Source organism: Fundulus heteroclitus, unplaced genomic scaffold (genome assembly GCF_011125445.2).
Source record: "Fundulus heteroclitus isolate FHET01 unplaced genomic scaffold, MU-UCD_Fhet_4.1 scaffold_79, whole genome shotgun sequence".
Taxonomy (NCBI): domain Eukaryota; kingdom Metazoa; phylum Chordata; class Actinopteri; order Cyprinodontiformes; family Fundulidae; genus Fundulus; species Fundulus heteroclitus.
Window position 1 is genome coordinate 764,875 of NW_023397241.1, and position 17,742 is coordinate 782,616.

The window sequence follows — 17,742 nt, forward strand, 5'->3', positions numbered from 1 at the left end:
ACACATTATATATAAAAGAACGATGGGAAAAAGAGACGGGAGGGAGGTGGACGGTGGAGACATGGGAGGAGATATTTAGGCAACATTGGAAAACATCATGTTCCCTCTCGTGGAGAGAATTTGGCTGGAAATGTATTATAAGGTATTTCTTTACTCCAGCGCAAATGAAATACAAAGATACCAGATGTTGTGGAGAGGAAAGAGCCAATCACTTCCATGTATTTTGGGGTTGTGGGAGTTTGGATACATACTGGCAGGACTTGAAGGAATGTATGAAGAAAATCCTAAAAGTGAAACTTCCTCTAACATTTGACACTTTATACGTGGGAAGAGGGATTGATAAGCTGACAACCTCAGAGGATAAATATATTTTCAGGATCATGTTCGTAGGCAGTAAGAAAGCTATAACTAGGAACTGGCTGAAAACTGAGGCTCCGACAAGGGAAGATTGGGTTGAAGTAATGCACAATATTTATATAATGGAAAAGCTAACCTTTTCCTTTAGATTAGAATCTGGCAAGTTTAAGAAACAGTGGGAAACTGGGTGAAATTTATATCGCCTGTGAGATCAGACTTTGTCATGTGATAAAATTAGGGTTGAGAACCTCTTAGTGCCACACAGTTAGTGTTGTTGTACAGTTTTGGTTTCGTTTCTTTGGGTGTTTTTTCTTGTTTTGTCTTGTTTTTCTTTTAAGATAAAAAAAAGTGTATTTCTATCGGAATGAACATTTGTAGACACATCCATGATTAAGGAGGAGGGGAAGGGAGTTTTTCTCTATCTACATGAAGGTATGCGAGTCAGGATAAAATGGTAAGATTACCTGAAGCATAACTGTCACCTAGCTCATGTATGGAAGGTTGTGAAGTTAATTTGGCTATGTTAAGTCTATGTCAGAAATGGATATGATGGATGTATACATTTTTATTTTTATTTTTGAAATACACTCAATAAAATGTTAATTAAAAAAAATAAAAATAAAAAGGGGGAGGGAGGGTGTGTTCCACCTACAGAGGAATCACACTCTTAAGCCTTCCTAGTAAGGTCTATTCCGGGGTTCTGAAAAGGAGGGTCCATCGGATAGTTGAATCTCGGATTCAGGAAGAGCAGTGTGGTTTTCATCCTGGCCGTGGAAGACTGGATCAGCTCTACACCCTCAGCAGGATCCTGGAAGGTGCATGGGAGTTTGCCCAATGCCTGGTCCGCATTGCGGTAGTAAGTCGGAATCGATTCCAGTGAGAGCTGGACTCCACCAAGATTGCCCTTTGTCACCGATTCTGTTCATAACTTTTATGGACCGAATTTCTAGGCGCTGCCAAGAACGGCTTTCTGAATGATTTCTTTGTAAATTGATTAATGATGAATTTGAATTTGATTAAACAATAGTTCTCAGTGGTCTGGTCTCCTCAATTTATTGGATTAATGCAATCATCTGCATTATATACACAATCCTTTGACCTCATGGATTCTGAGATGCATCTGTGTACATTTTGATGCAGCGATAAAAGTGCTCTGTGTACTCCTGTACTGTTATTGAATAGCATATAAATGTTTTAGCTGTTTTCTTTCTTCTAAAGTTAAATACACACTAGCATCAGGTAAATTCCAGGGTTGTAATTCTCGGTAATGGCACAGTTGGACTGATATCTAAATAATTTAAGTATAACTCTGTAGCTATCCAAAAACATTGTTTGGGTGAGGACTCTTTTGCCAAAGCAGAAGTGCTTTAGCAATCACCATGATAAGTGTAGTCCGAACAGTGCAGTCAGGTTCTTGAATGTGTTGTATAAGCCTGTATGCTTCCTCTCACAGCTCTTTCAGCATAGGAACCTCAAAATAGAGACATAGGGAATCACATGTAGCAGAACATGTCAGTCAATGTTTAGAAGCATCTTCACATATTTTACAGACAATTATTATGTCAAGAACAGAAACGGAGGACCCAGAATTCAGCCAGCCAAGCAGAGAAACGTTTTAGACAGTTTATTAAAAGGACAGGAGTGACAGGCAAGCAGACTGATGAACAGGAAAAAACAGAGTTCGAAATCCAAACAATAGTCCAAAGACAAACCGGGTAATCAGAAGTGCAGGGAAGTCCAGAGCAGAATCCGGGAACAAAGTCAGAAAACAAATCCAGGTCCGGTTACAGGCAAGTATGAATAATCAAACAGGGGTCAGGCAAGCTCAGATATCCGGAGACAGAACCGGTCAGGTAAACAGGCAGGCATCAGATCAGGCAGAGGGCAGGCTGGCTCAGAAAATGGGAGGCAGAAAAGGTTAGGAAATAATCAGGTAATCAGGTAATACAGGGATCAGGCTGGCTCAGAAGATCAGGAGGCAGAATCGGGTCAGAATCACAGGTAGGCAGGCAAACAGACAACGCTGGATTAGACTCACCGAATGGCTCAAAATAATCTGGCCCTGAAGAGTGGACTGAGGCAGGAATAAATAGAGGAGTTAACAGGTGACCGGAGTTGAAAACTAATCGTTGGCAATAGGTGGAATTGATCTAAGGAAGGGTGGTGACTGGGAGTGGAACAAATTGATTGGTTAGTGACTGGTGGCTGAGAGGTGAACAGAACTGACTGGTTAATGACTGGTGACAGGTAAACTTGTTGGGTGGTGGCTGGTAATTGAGAGGTGAACTGAACTGACTTGATTACTGGCTGGTGACAGAGGAGTGAACAGGTTAAAAAAGAGAAGTTTAAAACTAAAAACTAAACAAAACCCAAACTATGACATATTACAGTCTTTTAAGAGGTGACAGAGAAGAAAAATATCCCTGTAATTCAATTTTAAACAGCGTTACGGAAGGATTAAAATGTTTCCCTTTTCCTGTGTGAATATGGTATTTGCCCATATATTTAATCATATTGCCAATTTTATACATTTCATTAGATATATTGTCATTACCGTAAAGTATGGATATGGATAAACTGTTTAATTTTATCCATTTTAATTTTCGACAGGCGGATTGGTGCTACGTCTGCTGTGAAGCGGGGGCTGTACCGATCCATTGTGGTGAAGAGAGAGCTGAGCCAAAAGGCCAAGCTCTCGATTTACCGGTCGATCAATGTTCCTACCCTCATCTATGGTCATGAGCTTTGGGTCATGACCGGAAAGAACGAGATCCCGAATACAAGCGGCCGAAATGAGTTTTCTCCGTAGTGTGTCTGGGCTCTCCCTTAGAAATAGGGCGAGGAGCTCAGTCATCTGGGGGGGAACTCAGAGTAAAGAAGGTTCTTTTGTTCCAAAACGATTTGTGCATTGTAAGCATGAATTTGAAGTTGTAGAGGGAGTTACATTCTAAGTTTTGTATTTTTGTATAAAAAGGTGGACACATCCTTTTTATTATTTTATTATTTTTTTTCTGGAATAAAAATCCACATCTTTGGTAAATATCCCCTTTTCAATGAAGAACTGCAGGTCACGAAAGATTACAGACAAATTAATTGCGTGATCAAAACTGTGGGAGTGCACAGTTAAGTACAGAGAAAATCAAATATTTCAACAAATTTAAATGTATACACCAGGGCCACTGGAAGTAATTTTATTTATTTTTTCAGACAAAAGACCCATGAGACAATATGCCTATTTAAAATACAATAAATAAATAGATTGAGATTTACTACTTTATTGTCATATGCACTTTATTGTTAACCAGTGTCTGTAACACACAGACATCAGTTCTCCGGTGAATATAAGTGCCATTAAATAAACTTCCCAACAACACCATAACAGCGTAGATTTGGTCAGCTGGCATGAACCTGAGTCACTGTGTTTATGTCACATGTGACTCTGCCAGCTCCAAAATTCTTTTAAGCAAACCACAAGGAAATAATTATACTATTATACTATTTAAACGTTATTGAACATCTCCACATCCATTACACACAAGATCAAAATAACACTCAAATACTACGGTTACGTTAAACTGCACGAATAGATATGAATGTGAGCAGTGGCACCAGGCTCTTACTTTGAGCTACAGGCAGGGTGCCCTGGTTAAAGGTGTCCAAATGTTGAGGTGCGTTCTGGGGTCGTGGAGATAAAGTCTCTCATGAGCTGACAAATGTCCAGGGAGTTCAGGATGTTTGTGTGGGCATGCATCAGTGAAAGGTGTGTGAGTCTTTTCTGGGTCATGGTGCTATGTACCCATGTCTTCAAAAGACGCAAGGTGGAGAAAGTGCGCTCAGATGAGGCCACGGAGATGGGTAAGCACAGACATAACTCAATCAATTTTTCTGCCTCTGAAAACATGGCTCTTGTTTGTGGCTGGAGCTTAGTCAGACATGATGCTACATCTTGGACTGTGACACACTTAGACCCTCTGTATTTTGTGACATCGGCAAGCTGCTTGGCGATGCTTGGCCCAAGCATTTTGAGCTGGAGTTCAAGGCAGTCTGTGTCAAGATCCTTTGGGAGCTGAAGGGCTTACAGATTGGTGCTCCTGCCCTCTGCTGCTTTGACAACAGCCCTCTCTCGCTTTGCGGCAAGTTTCATACTGGCCTGATCAAATCTTCTGTCCAGCTCCGCTGATATTAAATCAATAGCTTCAAAAATGCTGCATCGCCAATCCACTGTTTCTGTGCCATGTGCCACTGCCTCTGGCTCTCTAGTTTGGCGAAGGCAAGCTGGGGTTTTGCTCACTCTAGTGGTGGTGATGTCTGGCATTTTCAGGGAGGTTTGTGATGCGCAGGTTTCAACCTTGTGGATCAGCTTGTCCACAACTGCATCATCCCGGAGTGTGGCTATTTGTTCCCTCACCACACCTGTACATTCCAGTGCACCTTGCACACTTGCTGTGGCACTCTGTAGGCTTGTGGCAACTGCTTCACAGGGCTCAAACAGGGCATGGCAGCATAAAAGACCAAAATATGTTCTTCCTTTTAAAGCCTGTTTGTAGAGTCCCCCAATCTTTGCTCTGCTGTCCCCCTGACACTCTTGTCATCCTTCAGCTCATGCAGTGTAGTCAGGAGAGTAGGGTAAGCTGCAGTGATGCGTTTAATGGACATGTCACGAATACAACACCTTGTTGGGCAAAGGCCTAAGATGTTGACAGCAACCTTATCACAGCCAAAAAACGATTGGTAGAGTTGTTTTTGCTTTGATGACTCTCTTATGACGGATGAGACACCCTGAACAAAGTTCAAAGTGTTGGCCACAAGACTCACTTCCCACGCTGCTTCTTGGAGAATCAAATCCAGGGAGTGGTTGCTGCAATGCACATAAAGTGAGTGCGGGTTTACCTCTTTAAGCCGAGCTTGCACGCCTGAAAAACACCCTGACATATTAGCTGCTCCGTCAAAACAAAATCCTGCGATGCGTTCAATAGGAATGTTTAGCCTTAAAAAAATATCCTTGATGCAACTGAAAAGAGTTTCTCCAGTGCTGTCCCGGGCGTTATAAAATCCCCAAAACACAGTGTGAGGCTCAAGGCTGCTGTCAACATATTTCAGACTGCAGGAAAACTGCTCAATGGTGCTAATGTCAGTTGTGCCGTCAGCTGTAAGGCCATAAAATCGGCAATGCGATGAGCGGGCAACAATTTCCCTGTGGATAGCGTGAGTGTTGTATTAATCTTTGCCCTACAGTCAAAGTGACCTGTTGCCTCTCGGACACAGAGCCAGGAGACGAGATGTCTGTGTATGTAATCCACTGTTACTGAGTGCAAGGCCGAATGCTGCAGCATAACACTGTATGGCTGACGACTGTCTAGGATGGGCTGTCTTTGCTTTGTCTCCTGCCAAGGCCACGGTGCAGTATTAGGGAGAGCCGAAAGCCGAAAGAAACAGGGGCAGACGCTAGGCTGCAGCCGCGCGGTGCGAATACTTTGTCCATGTGTTGCTCTGCTCTGTTTCTCAATAAAGTGCTGGAACAGTAACACTCCACGTCTCCTTCTTTAGTAAATCTCAGGGAAGTCAGTTATCTGTTCAGAACTCCCATAACAATTTGGCGTCACGAACAGGATCTCCGACCGGCGGGCCAGGGGGTCCGGGGACAGGAGCAGCTTTGGCCGGCCCGGAGAAGTTTATCCGGCCTCTGTTACCCCGAACGGATTTTCAAGGGATGAGGAGGGGCTCCTGATCTCGGGACGGCTCTGGAGCGTCGGCGCGGGATCAGATTCGAACCTTTCTTTTCATGAGACGGTAAGAGAGATACTTTCCAGCATTTTCTTTAAATGCAATTGCTTAAAGGAAAATTAGGCTTAAATTTAAAAACAAACAAAAAAAAACAAAAAAAAAACAAAAAAAACAACCCATTGTTGTTAGAAAAATACTGAATTTTTTTTAGATAACAGTGCCAATACTGCAAAACTTTAAACCTACAAAAATAGAAATTAAGAAAGCCTATAAAATATTAAATGAGTTTAATCTCTGGAGCAAATAAAGTAGGACTCAAAAATACAGACCAGTTTTAAAGCTTTGACATTAAACTAAAATTCAATTAGAATACGTTTTTTCAGCTGAAATACGGACTTTCCCACAAGGGGGGAGGAGGGGCAGAGTGATTTTCACCTGGAGAACAGGTGACCGGCTGAGCAGTTTCCAGCTGGTCCATTAAAGTCCTCTTGTCTTGGGTTTGTGCAAGAGGCTGTCCACTTCTGTTGTGGATGAAAGCGGCAGGGATGCTTAAGTCCTTGACTGTTGCGAAGACGTTTGCAGCTTTGATAAGTGGGGAACCCGACCATTATACCAAAAAGGCGACCATCGGATGTGAGGCCTTTCATTTAGTTGGTCGATCGTGCTAAGGATGTAAAAAATAATAATAAAAAACACAAAAAAAGGATAAAATAAATAAAATAAAATAAAAAAGTCTGGAAGCAGAAGAGTCCGTGTAATGGATCAAAGGCAGAGTTCTCAGGGTCCAGCCTTGCCTCAGGGTGAGACGTTCGATTTCATGCTGAAAAAATATGGGCCCGAAAGCATGTCATGCATAAATGATTGGATTAAACATGCAGATTTCCCACAAGGGGGGTCATTTAATATGGCAATACTAAAAAGGATTGAAGACAAAATAAAAGAACAAGAAAATAAATTAGAAACAAAGAAGACAGTCAAACAAAAAGAAATATTGGGAATACGGAGACAACGGGCATGCCTTAAATGTTGGAAAGATGAAGCTGAGAGACGGCAAAGAAAACAAAATAGTAAACGGTTGGCTGGGAGACTGGATGTGACGGGAAGCGTGTGTGGTCGTGAAGACAATTGCTCTGTCCCCTCCGCTTCTGTCCCTAATGTCCAGAATGACTCTGGCGTTTCTGCAACACACACACGCGCACACACTAGAGAGAAAACACCTCCTCCATACAAAGCTTCTGAAAAACAGGATTTGTCTAATAACCCTCCTTTCTCTTCTACTTCCATGTATCCTGATCTGAGCGCCCTCACAAGCGTGATGGACCACGACCTCGACTCATACGCCTTTGGCCCAGGGCAACCACAAGCCAAACCACAACCCCAGCATGTGAGCAGCAGCAGCCACCCGGTCGACACATCTTCTGAGGCGGGGGCATCTGCATCAGCATCGGCCCCCACGCAGCGGGCAGCCTTAAAGACTGAGGCCGATACACCAAGAGGGGCTGCTGGGGCGGGTCGCTCCTACGAACTGAGACAAGACATCAAACATCCTGATCCTTGGTTTAATTCAGAGCTGCGTTGCTTGAAGCACAATGTTAGGAAATTGGAGAGAAAATGGCGCTCTACACACCAAGAGGAATCCTACTTAATCTGGAGGGACAGACTATTGTTGTATAACAAGACCCTCCGCAGAGTTAGAGCAGCATATTTTTCATCATTAATTGAAGAGAATAAAAATAATCCTAGATTTCTCTTTAGTACAGTTGCCAAACTTACCCAGAGCCACAGCTCTGTTGATCCATCCATTCCCTTAGCTCTTAGTAGTAATGATTTTATGGGATTCTTCATAAATAAAATTGATGCCATTAAAAATAAAATAATTGGCATCCTCCCAAACATGATTACCTCGTCCTCAGTAAGTGAGGCAGCATTGGAGGAATCTTTAGAATCTGTGCAGTGTTTGAACTGTTTAGAAGCAGTAGAGCTTTCTGAGCTATCTAAAATTTTAGCTTCATCTAAACCTTCTACCTGTATGTTAGACCCAATCCCAACCAAGTTGTTTAAGGACATATTCCCTTTGATCAGTGGCACTATTTTAGACATGATTAATCTATCCTTAGTAAATGGATATGTACCACAGGTTTTGAAAGTAGCTGTTATTAAACCTTTACTTAAGAAACCTTCTCTTGATCAAGATGAGTTAGTAAATTACAGACCTATATCTAATCTTCTTTTCTTATCTAAAATTCTTGAGAAAGTAGTTGCTAATCAACTTTGTGAACATTTACAAAGTAATGACCTACTTGAGGAGTTTCAGTCAGGCTTCAGAGCTCATCATAGCACTGAAACAGCTCTGGTGAAGGTCACTAATGATATTCTCATGGCCTCAGATAATGGACTTGTGTCTATACTTGTCCTGTTAGATCTCAGTGCTGCGTTTGATACAGTTGATCACAATATTCTCCTACAAAGACTTGAACATACTGTAGGGATTAAGGGGAAAGCATTAGGCTGGTTTAAATCTTATCTGTCAGACAGATTCCAATTTGTTCATGTTAATAATAAATCTTCCTCAAACTCTAGGGTCACCTGTGGAGTACCACAGGGTTCAGTCCTTGGACCAATTCTCTTTACTATATATATGCTTCCGATAGGCAAAATTATCAGACAGCATGGGATTAATTTCCACTGTTATGCTGATGATACTCAGCTATATTTATCCATAAATCCTGATGAATCCAATCAATTACTTCGACTGCAGTCATGTCTTGATGACATCAAAAGCTGGATGACTTTAAATTTCCTGCATCTAAATTCTGACAAGACCGAAGTTTTAATCTTTGGGCCAGAGTCCTCAAAAAATAAACTTCTTAACCAATCACTTAATCTGGGTGGCATTAATCTGGCCTCTGGTAATAAAGTAAAAAATCTTGGTGTTATTTTTGACCAAGACATGTCATTTAAATCCCATATTAAACAGGTTTCCAGAGTTTCCTTTTTTCACCTCCGGAATATCGCCAAAATTAGAAACATTCTGTCCAGGAGTGATGCTGAAAAACTGGTCCATGCATTTGTTACTTCAAGGCTGGACTATTGTAATTCTTTACTATCAGGAAGTCCACAAAATGCAGTTCAAAGCCTTCAGCTGATCCAAAATGCTGCAGCAAGAGTTCTGATGAAAATCAACAAGAGGGATCATATTTCTCCAATTTTAGCTTCCCTTCATTGGCTTCCTGTTAAATCAAGAATAGAATTTAAAATTCTTCTTCTAACGTATAAAGCCCTTAATAATCAAACTCCATCATATATCAGAGCTCTGATTACCCCGTATGTTCCTAACAGAGCACTTCGCTCTCAGACCGCAGGTCTGCTGGTGGTTCCTAGAGTCTCTAAAAGTAGAATGGGAGGCAGATCCTTTAGCTATCAGGCTCCTCTTCTGTGGAACCAACTCCCAGTTTTGGTCCGTGAGGCAGACACCCTGTCTACTTTTAAGACTAGGCTTAAAACTTTTCTTTTTGACAAAAATTATAACTAGTGACTCATGTTACTCTCAGCTACCTTTATAGTTTTACTGCTATAGGCTTAGGTTACTGGAGTATATCAGGATCTAATTTTCTCACTATATTGAGTTCTACTGTTCTTCAATTATGCATTATGTGTTGTCATTTCTGCTTTAACTTTCTGTTCTCTCTCTTTTCTCTTCATAGTAGGTACACCTGGTCTGGCGTTCTGTTAACTGTGACATCATCCAGAGAAGACGGCTCACCCGCTACTACCATCTAATGTAGAACAGATTACTAGATCAATGTGTGCTTCTGTGCTTTTTGTTTCTCTTGTTGTGTCTCTGTTCTGTCTTCTGTAACCCCAGTCGGTCGAGGCAGATGACCGTTCATACTGAGCCCGGTTCTGCCGGAGGTTTTTTTTTTCCCGTTAATGGGTGGTTTTTCTTCCCACTGTCGCTTCATGCTTGCTCAGTATGAGGGATTGCAGCAAAGCCATGTACAATGCAGATGACTCTTCCTGTGGCTCTACGGTTCCCCAGGAGTGAATGCTGCTTGTCGGGACTTTGATGCAATCAACTGGTTTCCTTATATAGGACATTTTTGACCAATCTGTATAATCTGACCCAATCTGTATAATATGATTGAACTTGACTTTGTAAAGTGCCTTGAGATGACATGTTTCATGATTTGGCGCTATATAAATAAAATTGAATTGAATTGAATTGAATCCTGACCGCTACACGGACATCAGTGCCCCGATGGTTGAAGTTATGGGCCCGAATGGACGAGACCTGGTTTTCAGGGCCTGGACACCACAGGACATTGAAGAGAATGCTAAGTCTCTTCCTGATCCCACCCTGTGTGGTGAGAAGTTTGCCACTGCTTTCACTGACTTCTGCAAGGAACTGCGTCCAACAGGTGCTGAGATTTGCAGAGTTCTCGCACGCAAACTAAGAGCAACTGAACTGGCAAAGATTCATAACAAACTGCCTGAAATGGGACTGCGAGTTCTTAACCCAGATTGGGATCATGCGGACAATCAAGGGTTCGTGAATGCAGTCAACGGCCTGGCCGAAGAAATTAAGAAAACTTTCCCCACAAAAATCAACATGACGAGCATCTACACCTGCAAGCAGAAGGCTGACGAGTCCACAGACGACTTCATCGAAAGAGTGATAGAGTGTGTCACACGTCACAGTGGACAGCCAAAACCTTCCACACTGGGGGTGGACGGTAACATCACAGTTTGGGAAACCCTGGTTTGTGACTCGGTCATTAAAGGACTTCTCCCACAAGTTGCCGAGGCATTCAAAGCAGCCTACGTGGGGTGGGCTGAGGAACCAAAACTGTCCGAAGTCCGGAAACACGCCAGACATGCAGCCAGTCTGGTGGATGAGCAAAAAAGAACAAAAAAGGACAAGACTGAGAAAGAACTGCATCTGGCTGCCATCTCCACGTATCAATACATTGGCAGAGGAGGAAGAGGCCAAGGAGGGAGAGGCAGAGGAGGAAGAAACCGAGAAAGATCCTGGCCAGAACAGAGGAACCCGGGGCAAGAGGATGTCTGTCATTGCTGTGGGAAAAGAGGCCATTGGTGGAAGGACTGTCGGGTTCGTAAGGGTCGCCCTTCGCGGCGTCAGGAAGCAGATTGACGCTGTAAGCCGGAGGGGGGCGAGCCGTCACGCTTGTGGGGTCAACAGATTGGTAATGTACCCCATAGGGGATCTGAAAATGATCTTTCTTTCCCCTCTCCTTCATTTCCTCACACTGCTTCCACACATAGCAACACTGAGAGCACACACACACACACACATGCAGATAACGGGCTGCAAGCTTTTGCAGACACAAACACAGCTGCGAGTGTTGCCTCTCTGCCTGATACAGAGACACACTCGCTGGACAATGTCAACACGCACACACATTTGGAATCCTCTGCTTTTCGCAATGAAGTACCTGCTTTGAAATCTTTTGCGGCTGTGTGGAGTCTTGAAAGTGCAGAAAATGAGTGTGTGGACAGTAACATTTTGACTGAACCATCTTTGGAGAAAAGGGTTGAGGAGGTGGTTCCGACTTATGCTCACTTAAGATCTGAAGCATATAGGGCTTTTCCAACTCTGGAACTGGTGGTTGATGGACACAGAATATCCTTTATGGTTGATTCTGGAGCGACATCATCAGTAATCAGAGCAGAGGAGTTTGAAAGTCCTCCACGGCTCAGTGGGAGCCATGTTTTCTCATTGTCTGCCTCGGGTCAGGTGACAAAAGAGCAGTTTACAAAACCCCTCACCTGCGTAACTCCGGAGGGGAGTTCTTTCAAACACAGTTTTCTGCTATCGTCTCTGTGCCCTGTGAATCTGCTGGGAAGAGATTTGATGATTGAGTTGGGAATCGTGCTGATCTCCACACCAGAAGGTGTTCTGGTGAGCACCGGAGATCAGACAGTGGTCAGTGCTGTGAAATACAGCCCGCAGAACTTGCTTTATGCTTACGAGTGGAAATTTCAGAACTCTCTGTTTAGCAGGCAGCTGATGGAGGAAGTCAAACAGCTTGTAAATCCTCTTTCAGAGACTAAGAGCTCTACTGATCTGAGCTGCACAGCACACACGTCACGGGGCCCAGATGCAGACTTTGGGGAGGCGTGGTTTCGGGTGTCATCTGAGAAGTTAACCTTTTCCACATTGTATTGGAGTTCCCAATACGCTGCGCTTGCGATTAATTTGCTACCTCACCAGCTAGCATTTTTCAGAGAAAATGGAATTCCACACATTCCATTAACAAAGCCCGTTAAAGGGAAATGGAGTGAATTAACAAATTTTGTCTCACAATGTCAAACGATTTGTGATTGGACTGTGGTACCACAACATCCTAACATTCTGTTTTCACAGAGACTATCTGCTTACAAAAGGCCTTTCACCGGTACTGTTCATTGTCAAAGAACAGTTCATTTGGTTCCAGAAAATGAAACATTCCACTCATTCCTTTCTCATGGTCTGTTTCCAGAAGTTGACGTCACTTCACATCCCCTGCTGTCCCAGGTTCCTTCTGAACTGTGGGCAAAGAATAAATATGATGTTGGTCTCATCAAAGGGTGTGAACCAGTCATCGTAACCCCTAAATCAGATTACAGACCCTGTCAGAAACGGTACCCTCTGAAACAGGAAGCAGTTGAGGGCATCAGACCTGTTTTCGAATCCCTTCTAAAAGAAGGGGTGATCATTGAATGTCCAAATTCACCCGTGAGCTCGCCTTTATTCCCTGTGAAAAAGGTGAGAGACCAGGGCAAGCCAGTTGAGTGGAGATTCATCATAGATTTGCAGAGGGTGAATTCAGCTGTAATTGGTCGAACGCCTGTACTACCGAACCCTACCACGATCTTGTCGCAGATTCCTATGGATGCTGCGTTTTTCTCTGTCATTGATTTGTCCAACGCTTTTTTCAGTGTGCCAGTCCACAAGGACTCGCAGTACTGGTTTGGTTTCCAATTCGAAGGGAAACTTTACACTTTCACGCGTTTGGTCCAAGGCTACACAGAGAGTCCGACTATCTTCAATGCAGCTCTGAAGGCTAGTCTGGACTCTCTGCAGCTGCGTCCAGGTACAACGCTGGTCCAGTATGTCGACGACATTCTTCTCTGTAGTCCCACAAAACAGCAATGTGAGGAGGACACAGTTGCTCTTTTGAAGCACCTCCATTCTGAGGGACACAAAGCCTCTCTATCTAAGCTGCAGTTTGTGCAGCCTCAAGTGACCCTTTTGGGTCACCACATCTCTTCAGAGGGCAGGACTCTATCACCTAAGCGTGTGGCTGCAGTTCAAAACATCCCTAAGCCTGTCACGAAGAAGCAGCTTCTGTCTTTCTTGGGAATAACATCTTACTGCAGAAACTTTGTTCCAAACTACTCATTGCTGGAAGCTCCTCTGAGTGCCATCATGCATGGTAAAGATCTTCAACCTGCTGATAAGCTTACTTGGACATCTGAAGCCGAGTCTGCTTTTTCTCAGCTTAAATTAGCTTTACAGCAGGCCCCTACCTTGGGTCTTCCGGACCCTAAAAAACCTTTTGTTCAGGCTGTTGATGAGAAACATGGATGCATGACCTCTGTCCTCATGCAGGACCATGGTGGGAAGTTGAGACCAGTAGCCTATTATTCTGGGAAACTGGATCCAGTTGCGGCGGGACTGCCTGGCTGTCTCAGGGCAGTGGCTGCAGCTGAGCGGGCTGTTTTAGCATCACGTGACATCGTGGGCTATTCTGAACTAACAGTGCTTGTGCCTCACAACGTTGCCATCATTCTTCTAGAACAAAAGACTTCACATCTTTCTGCAGCGCGCTGGCTGAGGTACACTTCCATCTTGCTGGACTTGCCAAACATCACTGTGAAGAGGTGCAATGTGTTAAATCCAGCTACACTTCTTCCCACTCCTGAGGATGGGGATCCGCATAACTGTGTGTCGGTGCTGGAGGAAGTTTGCACACCACGACCTGATCTTTCTGATGTTCCAGTGGAGAACCCAGATTTGCAGTTGTTTGTTGATGGTTCGGCTTACAGGGATCGTATCACTGGTGTGAATCGGGTGGGATTCGCTGTTTGCTCATCGCATGAGACCCTGTTTTCGGGTTCTCTTCCTAAACACTTTTCAGCGCAAGCAGCTGAACTGGTGGCTCTGACTGAGGCCTGCAAGTTGGCAAAGGGGAAGACGGTAAACATCTTTACGGATTCCCGGTACGGATTTGGTGTGGTTCATGACTTTGGTGCCCTATGGAAACATAAGAAGTTCTTGAAATCGAATGGAAAGCCAATTCTGAACTCTAAGCAGGTTGCACACTTGTTAGAGGCCATCTTGTTGCCCAAGGTCATTTCAGTGTGCCGGTGCGCAGCTCACTCCTCAACTGGTGATGTTATCTCGCAGGGGAACAGGAGGGCCGATGCAGCTGCGAAGCGTGCGGCTGGGAAAGCTCCTCTGTTCACTGCCTTTTCCTCTTCTGAGGGCAAGGAGGAGGGTACACCCCCATGTTCTTCCTCACTCACAGACTTGAGTGCGATACAGAGTTTTGCGTCTGCTGGTGAGAGGCGACTGTGGGCTTCTTCTGGAGCGAAGTGCAGAGATAACATTTGGTATGGACCAAATGGGTTACCATGCTTGCCAAAACACTTCTTCCCACACTTTGCAAAGCTAACCCATGGCTTAGACCATTCCTCATTCATCAGCATGGCAGCTGCTTTAAAACCTCAGTGGTTCACTAGAGGCTTCAGCTTTTATGCAAAAAGGTTTTGTCAATCATGCATGATCTGCTGTTCATTCAATGCAGGGCGTGCTCCTCAGAGGACCCTAGGTGCACACCCACCTCCTGGTAAGCCATTTGACCACATCATGATGGACTTCATTGAACTGACTCCTTCTGAAGGTAAGAAGTTTGTCCTTGTCATCGTGGATATGTTCAGTAAATGGACTGAGGCTTTCGCTTCTAAAAAGGCTGACAGCCATGCTGTCACAAAAGCCCTTTTGACTGAGATTATACCTCGTTGGGGGATCCCGGCTAGGATTTCAAGTGACAATGGATCCCACTTTGTCAACACGGCTGTGACGGAGGTGGGTAAGTTCTTGGGCTGTGACTTAAGGACACACTGCGCGTATCATCCCCAGAGTTCCGGTGCGGTTGAACGTGAGAACGGAACTTTGAAGTTGAAGCTGGCAAAATGCTGTGTAGAAACAGGGCTTTCCTGGCCTAAAGCTTTGCCTATTGTCCTCACTTATATGAGGATGAGGAAAAGGGCGAAAGTTAACCTCAGTCCATTTGAAATTCTGTTTGGAAGGCCGCCAAACTTGGGCTTTGGACCTACAAACCGTTACTTGCCCTCCACTTCTTTGTGTGATGATGACATGTTATCATATTACGTTAGGCTCACAAAGGTGCTTTCTGAAATCTCTCAGACAGTGAAGGAAGCATTGCCTGTGGCAGCCGACAGAGCCCTCCATTCGTTCCGTCCAGGAGACTGGGTTCTGATTCGGAACTTCCACAGGAAGCATTGGAGATCCAAACGCTGGCTGGGTCCATTCCAGGTGCTCCTCACGACGCACGCGGCAGTGAAGGTCGAACAGCGAGTTCCTTGGATCCACGCATCGCACTGCAGGAAGGTGCCACCGCCGCGGGAGACCGACTGATCGCAGGACAAGAAAAATCACACACTGGCATCATCATCCACCTGAGCCACCGAGCTGGCTGTGAGGACTGCGGCCCACCACAAGTTTGGTTCCTAGCAAGAAGAGGCGGGTGAAGAACACTGCTCCGACGGAATCACAATAACATTCCGGGCAGTGATTTGCGTTGCTTGCCTCCAGAGACTGATTCAACAGAGTTTGTTTTGACACGGCTGATCTGTGGAACACAGCGGTTCCAAGAACTAGATTTGTTTGCTCATTGCTTATGCTCCCTAAATATCAGAGAACTGACTGAAAAAAAAAGAAAAAAAAAGAGAAAAAAAAAGGGGGAGAGAAGAGGACAGAAGGACGACGCGTTGCCATCGTCTTATTCATCATCATTCTACATTCTACATCATTCTACATCATCATTCTACACGGCACATCAAGATGACCTTCTTCAGAACGGCTGAGAAGCTGGCAAGATGTTACCTTATGGTTGCATTTTTACTTATACTAATCACATGGTTTTGTGATCAAAATGATTCTAATGTCCTTAAGCGTGTTCCTACTGTTGCTGTGTTAAATTCAGCTGATCCAACCATCACTCAGGCTTTTAAGACACCTCATTTGCAAAGAGGGGTAAAACGACATGTTATTGCTCATCATGGCGTGACTGACAATCTCTGGTGGCAATTGGCAGCTACTACTGCTCGAAAGGTTACAAATGGTAGTTGTTATGTTTGCACCCGTTTGCCGCATGCAACGCAGGGGTCATCTTTACTCCAACCATGGCCGGTTAACATCACCACTGTGTTATCATTTTTTTCTGCCTGTACAACAGCGCCCCGTAACAGGTCCCATATCTTGGGGGCTTCTTAACCCCTGAAACATTTTCCCTGGGCAATTAATTTTTCTCATCATTCTGTGCGCTTCCCTTATGGTTTCTCAAATGCTACAAATGTTAGTGTTGCGGGTTCTGTTATGACCCATTCAGTTTCATCACATATGCGGTCAGCACCCCTGTGTTTTGTTCTTCCCTGTGTCAGATCCAGTTTTAATTTGGGCAATGCAGTTAACTGTGACAATACTGTGCCAGCTTCTTGTGCGCTTACAGATAAAAGACCTTTATGTGCAGATGACCCATTGAAACCATGGCTAAGACTTTTTAATTTGACTAAATGGGGTTTAAGGGGTGGTGCCTTTTCTTCCCTCCAGGTGTATACTCCATCTCCTGATGGTTATCCGTGTCCTACTAATATGGTATGGGTTTGTGGTCATCGTTCCTACCTGTATCTCCTAAGTAATTGGTGTGGTGCCTGTAATTTGGCTTATCTTATTCCCTCTGTTAGGATAGTTGCGTCTGTACCAGTGGGTGCCCAGAATCGCAGGAAGAGGGGAACCAGGATATCAATGGGACGCGAGATAGCCTCAGCAATTTTCCCTGGGTATGGTGCTGTTAGTAATGCTGAAGCCATTAACAGGCTGGCTGCAGATTTAGAGAACTTGACAGCTTTGGTGGATGAGGGATTTCAAAGCTACGCCCCGGAATTGAAGGCTCTAAGATTAACTTCCTTACAGAACCGCATGGCTTTGGACATGTTACTGGCAACACAAGGGGGCGTCTGTAAAGTCATTGACTCAGAGTGCTGTACTTATATCCCAGACTCTTCATCAAACATAACCTCTATCCAGCAACACCTGCATGATTTGTTTAACTCCATGGTTAAAGCTGATTCTCCCTCAGCTGAATATGACGGATGGGCATGGCTTACAGGGAGTGGATGGCAGTCGATCTTGGTTCGTATTTTCACCCCAGTCCTAGTGGTCATTGCCCTGCTGATTGTTTTGTCGGGCTGCTTAATCCCTCTGGTTAAACGAATGTTAACTTCTGCAGTATCAGTTAGCTTCTTTACAGGTCAACCGAATGCAGAACCTGGTGTTTTCCTTGAGAACCATGCCCAAGAAGTTGAAAGTTCTGATCTTAGTAATGATGATATTTCTGATCTGAGTGATTATGA

General features: G+C 44.2%; 1 protein-coding gene and 1 long non-coding RNA gene across 2 annotated transcripts; one reads left to right on the top strand and one right to left on the bottom strand.

Moving 5' to 3' along the window:
* Window positions 1-1,966: 1,966 nt before the first annotated feature.
* LOC110368368 lies at window positions 1,967-2,995 on the bottom strand. Its single transcript, XR_002428033.2, has 2 exons — window positions 2,396-2,995; window positions 1,967-2,246 (listed from the first exon to the last, which is right to left on the bottom strand). It is a non-coding gene; the product is annotated as an uncharacterized LOC110368368 (long non-coding RNA).
* Window positions 2,996-10,339: 7,344 nt separating this feature from the next.
* Window positions 10,340-16,039, top strand: LOC118562004. The gene is made up of 4 exons (XM_036134296.1): window positions 10,340-10,814; window positions 11,056-11,237; window positions 12,617-14,987; window positions 15,515-16,039. Exons 1-4 carry the CDS (start codon window positions 10,340-10,342, stop codon window positions 15,856-15,858), a joined length of 3,372 nt encoding a protein of 1,123 aa, XP_035990189.1. The 3' UTR covers window positions 15,859-16,039.
* Window positions 16,040-17,742: the final 1,703 nt, after the last annotated feature.

Excerpts from the sequence above, each read along its gene's own strand:
- LOC118562004 (XM_036134296.1), top strand. The coding sequence starts at position 10,340 with ATGGTTGAAGTTATGGGCCCGAATGGACGAGACCTGGTTTTCAGGGCC. Across the intron at positions 10,815-11,055 it reads TTCCACACTGGGGGTGGACG|AGGAGGAAGAGGCCAAGGAG; the intron begins GTAACATCACAG and ends ATACATTGGCAG. Across the intron at positions 11,238-12,616 it reads TCAGGAAGCAGATTGACGCT|GTTCCTTCTGAACTGTGGGC; the intron begins GTAAGCCGGAGG and ends CTGCTGTCCCAG.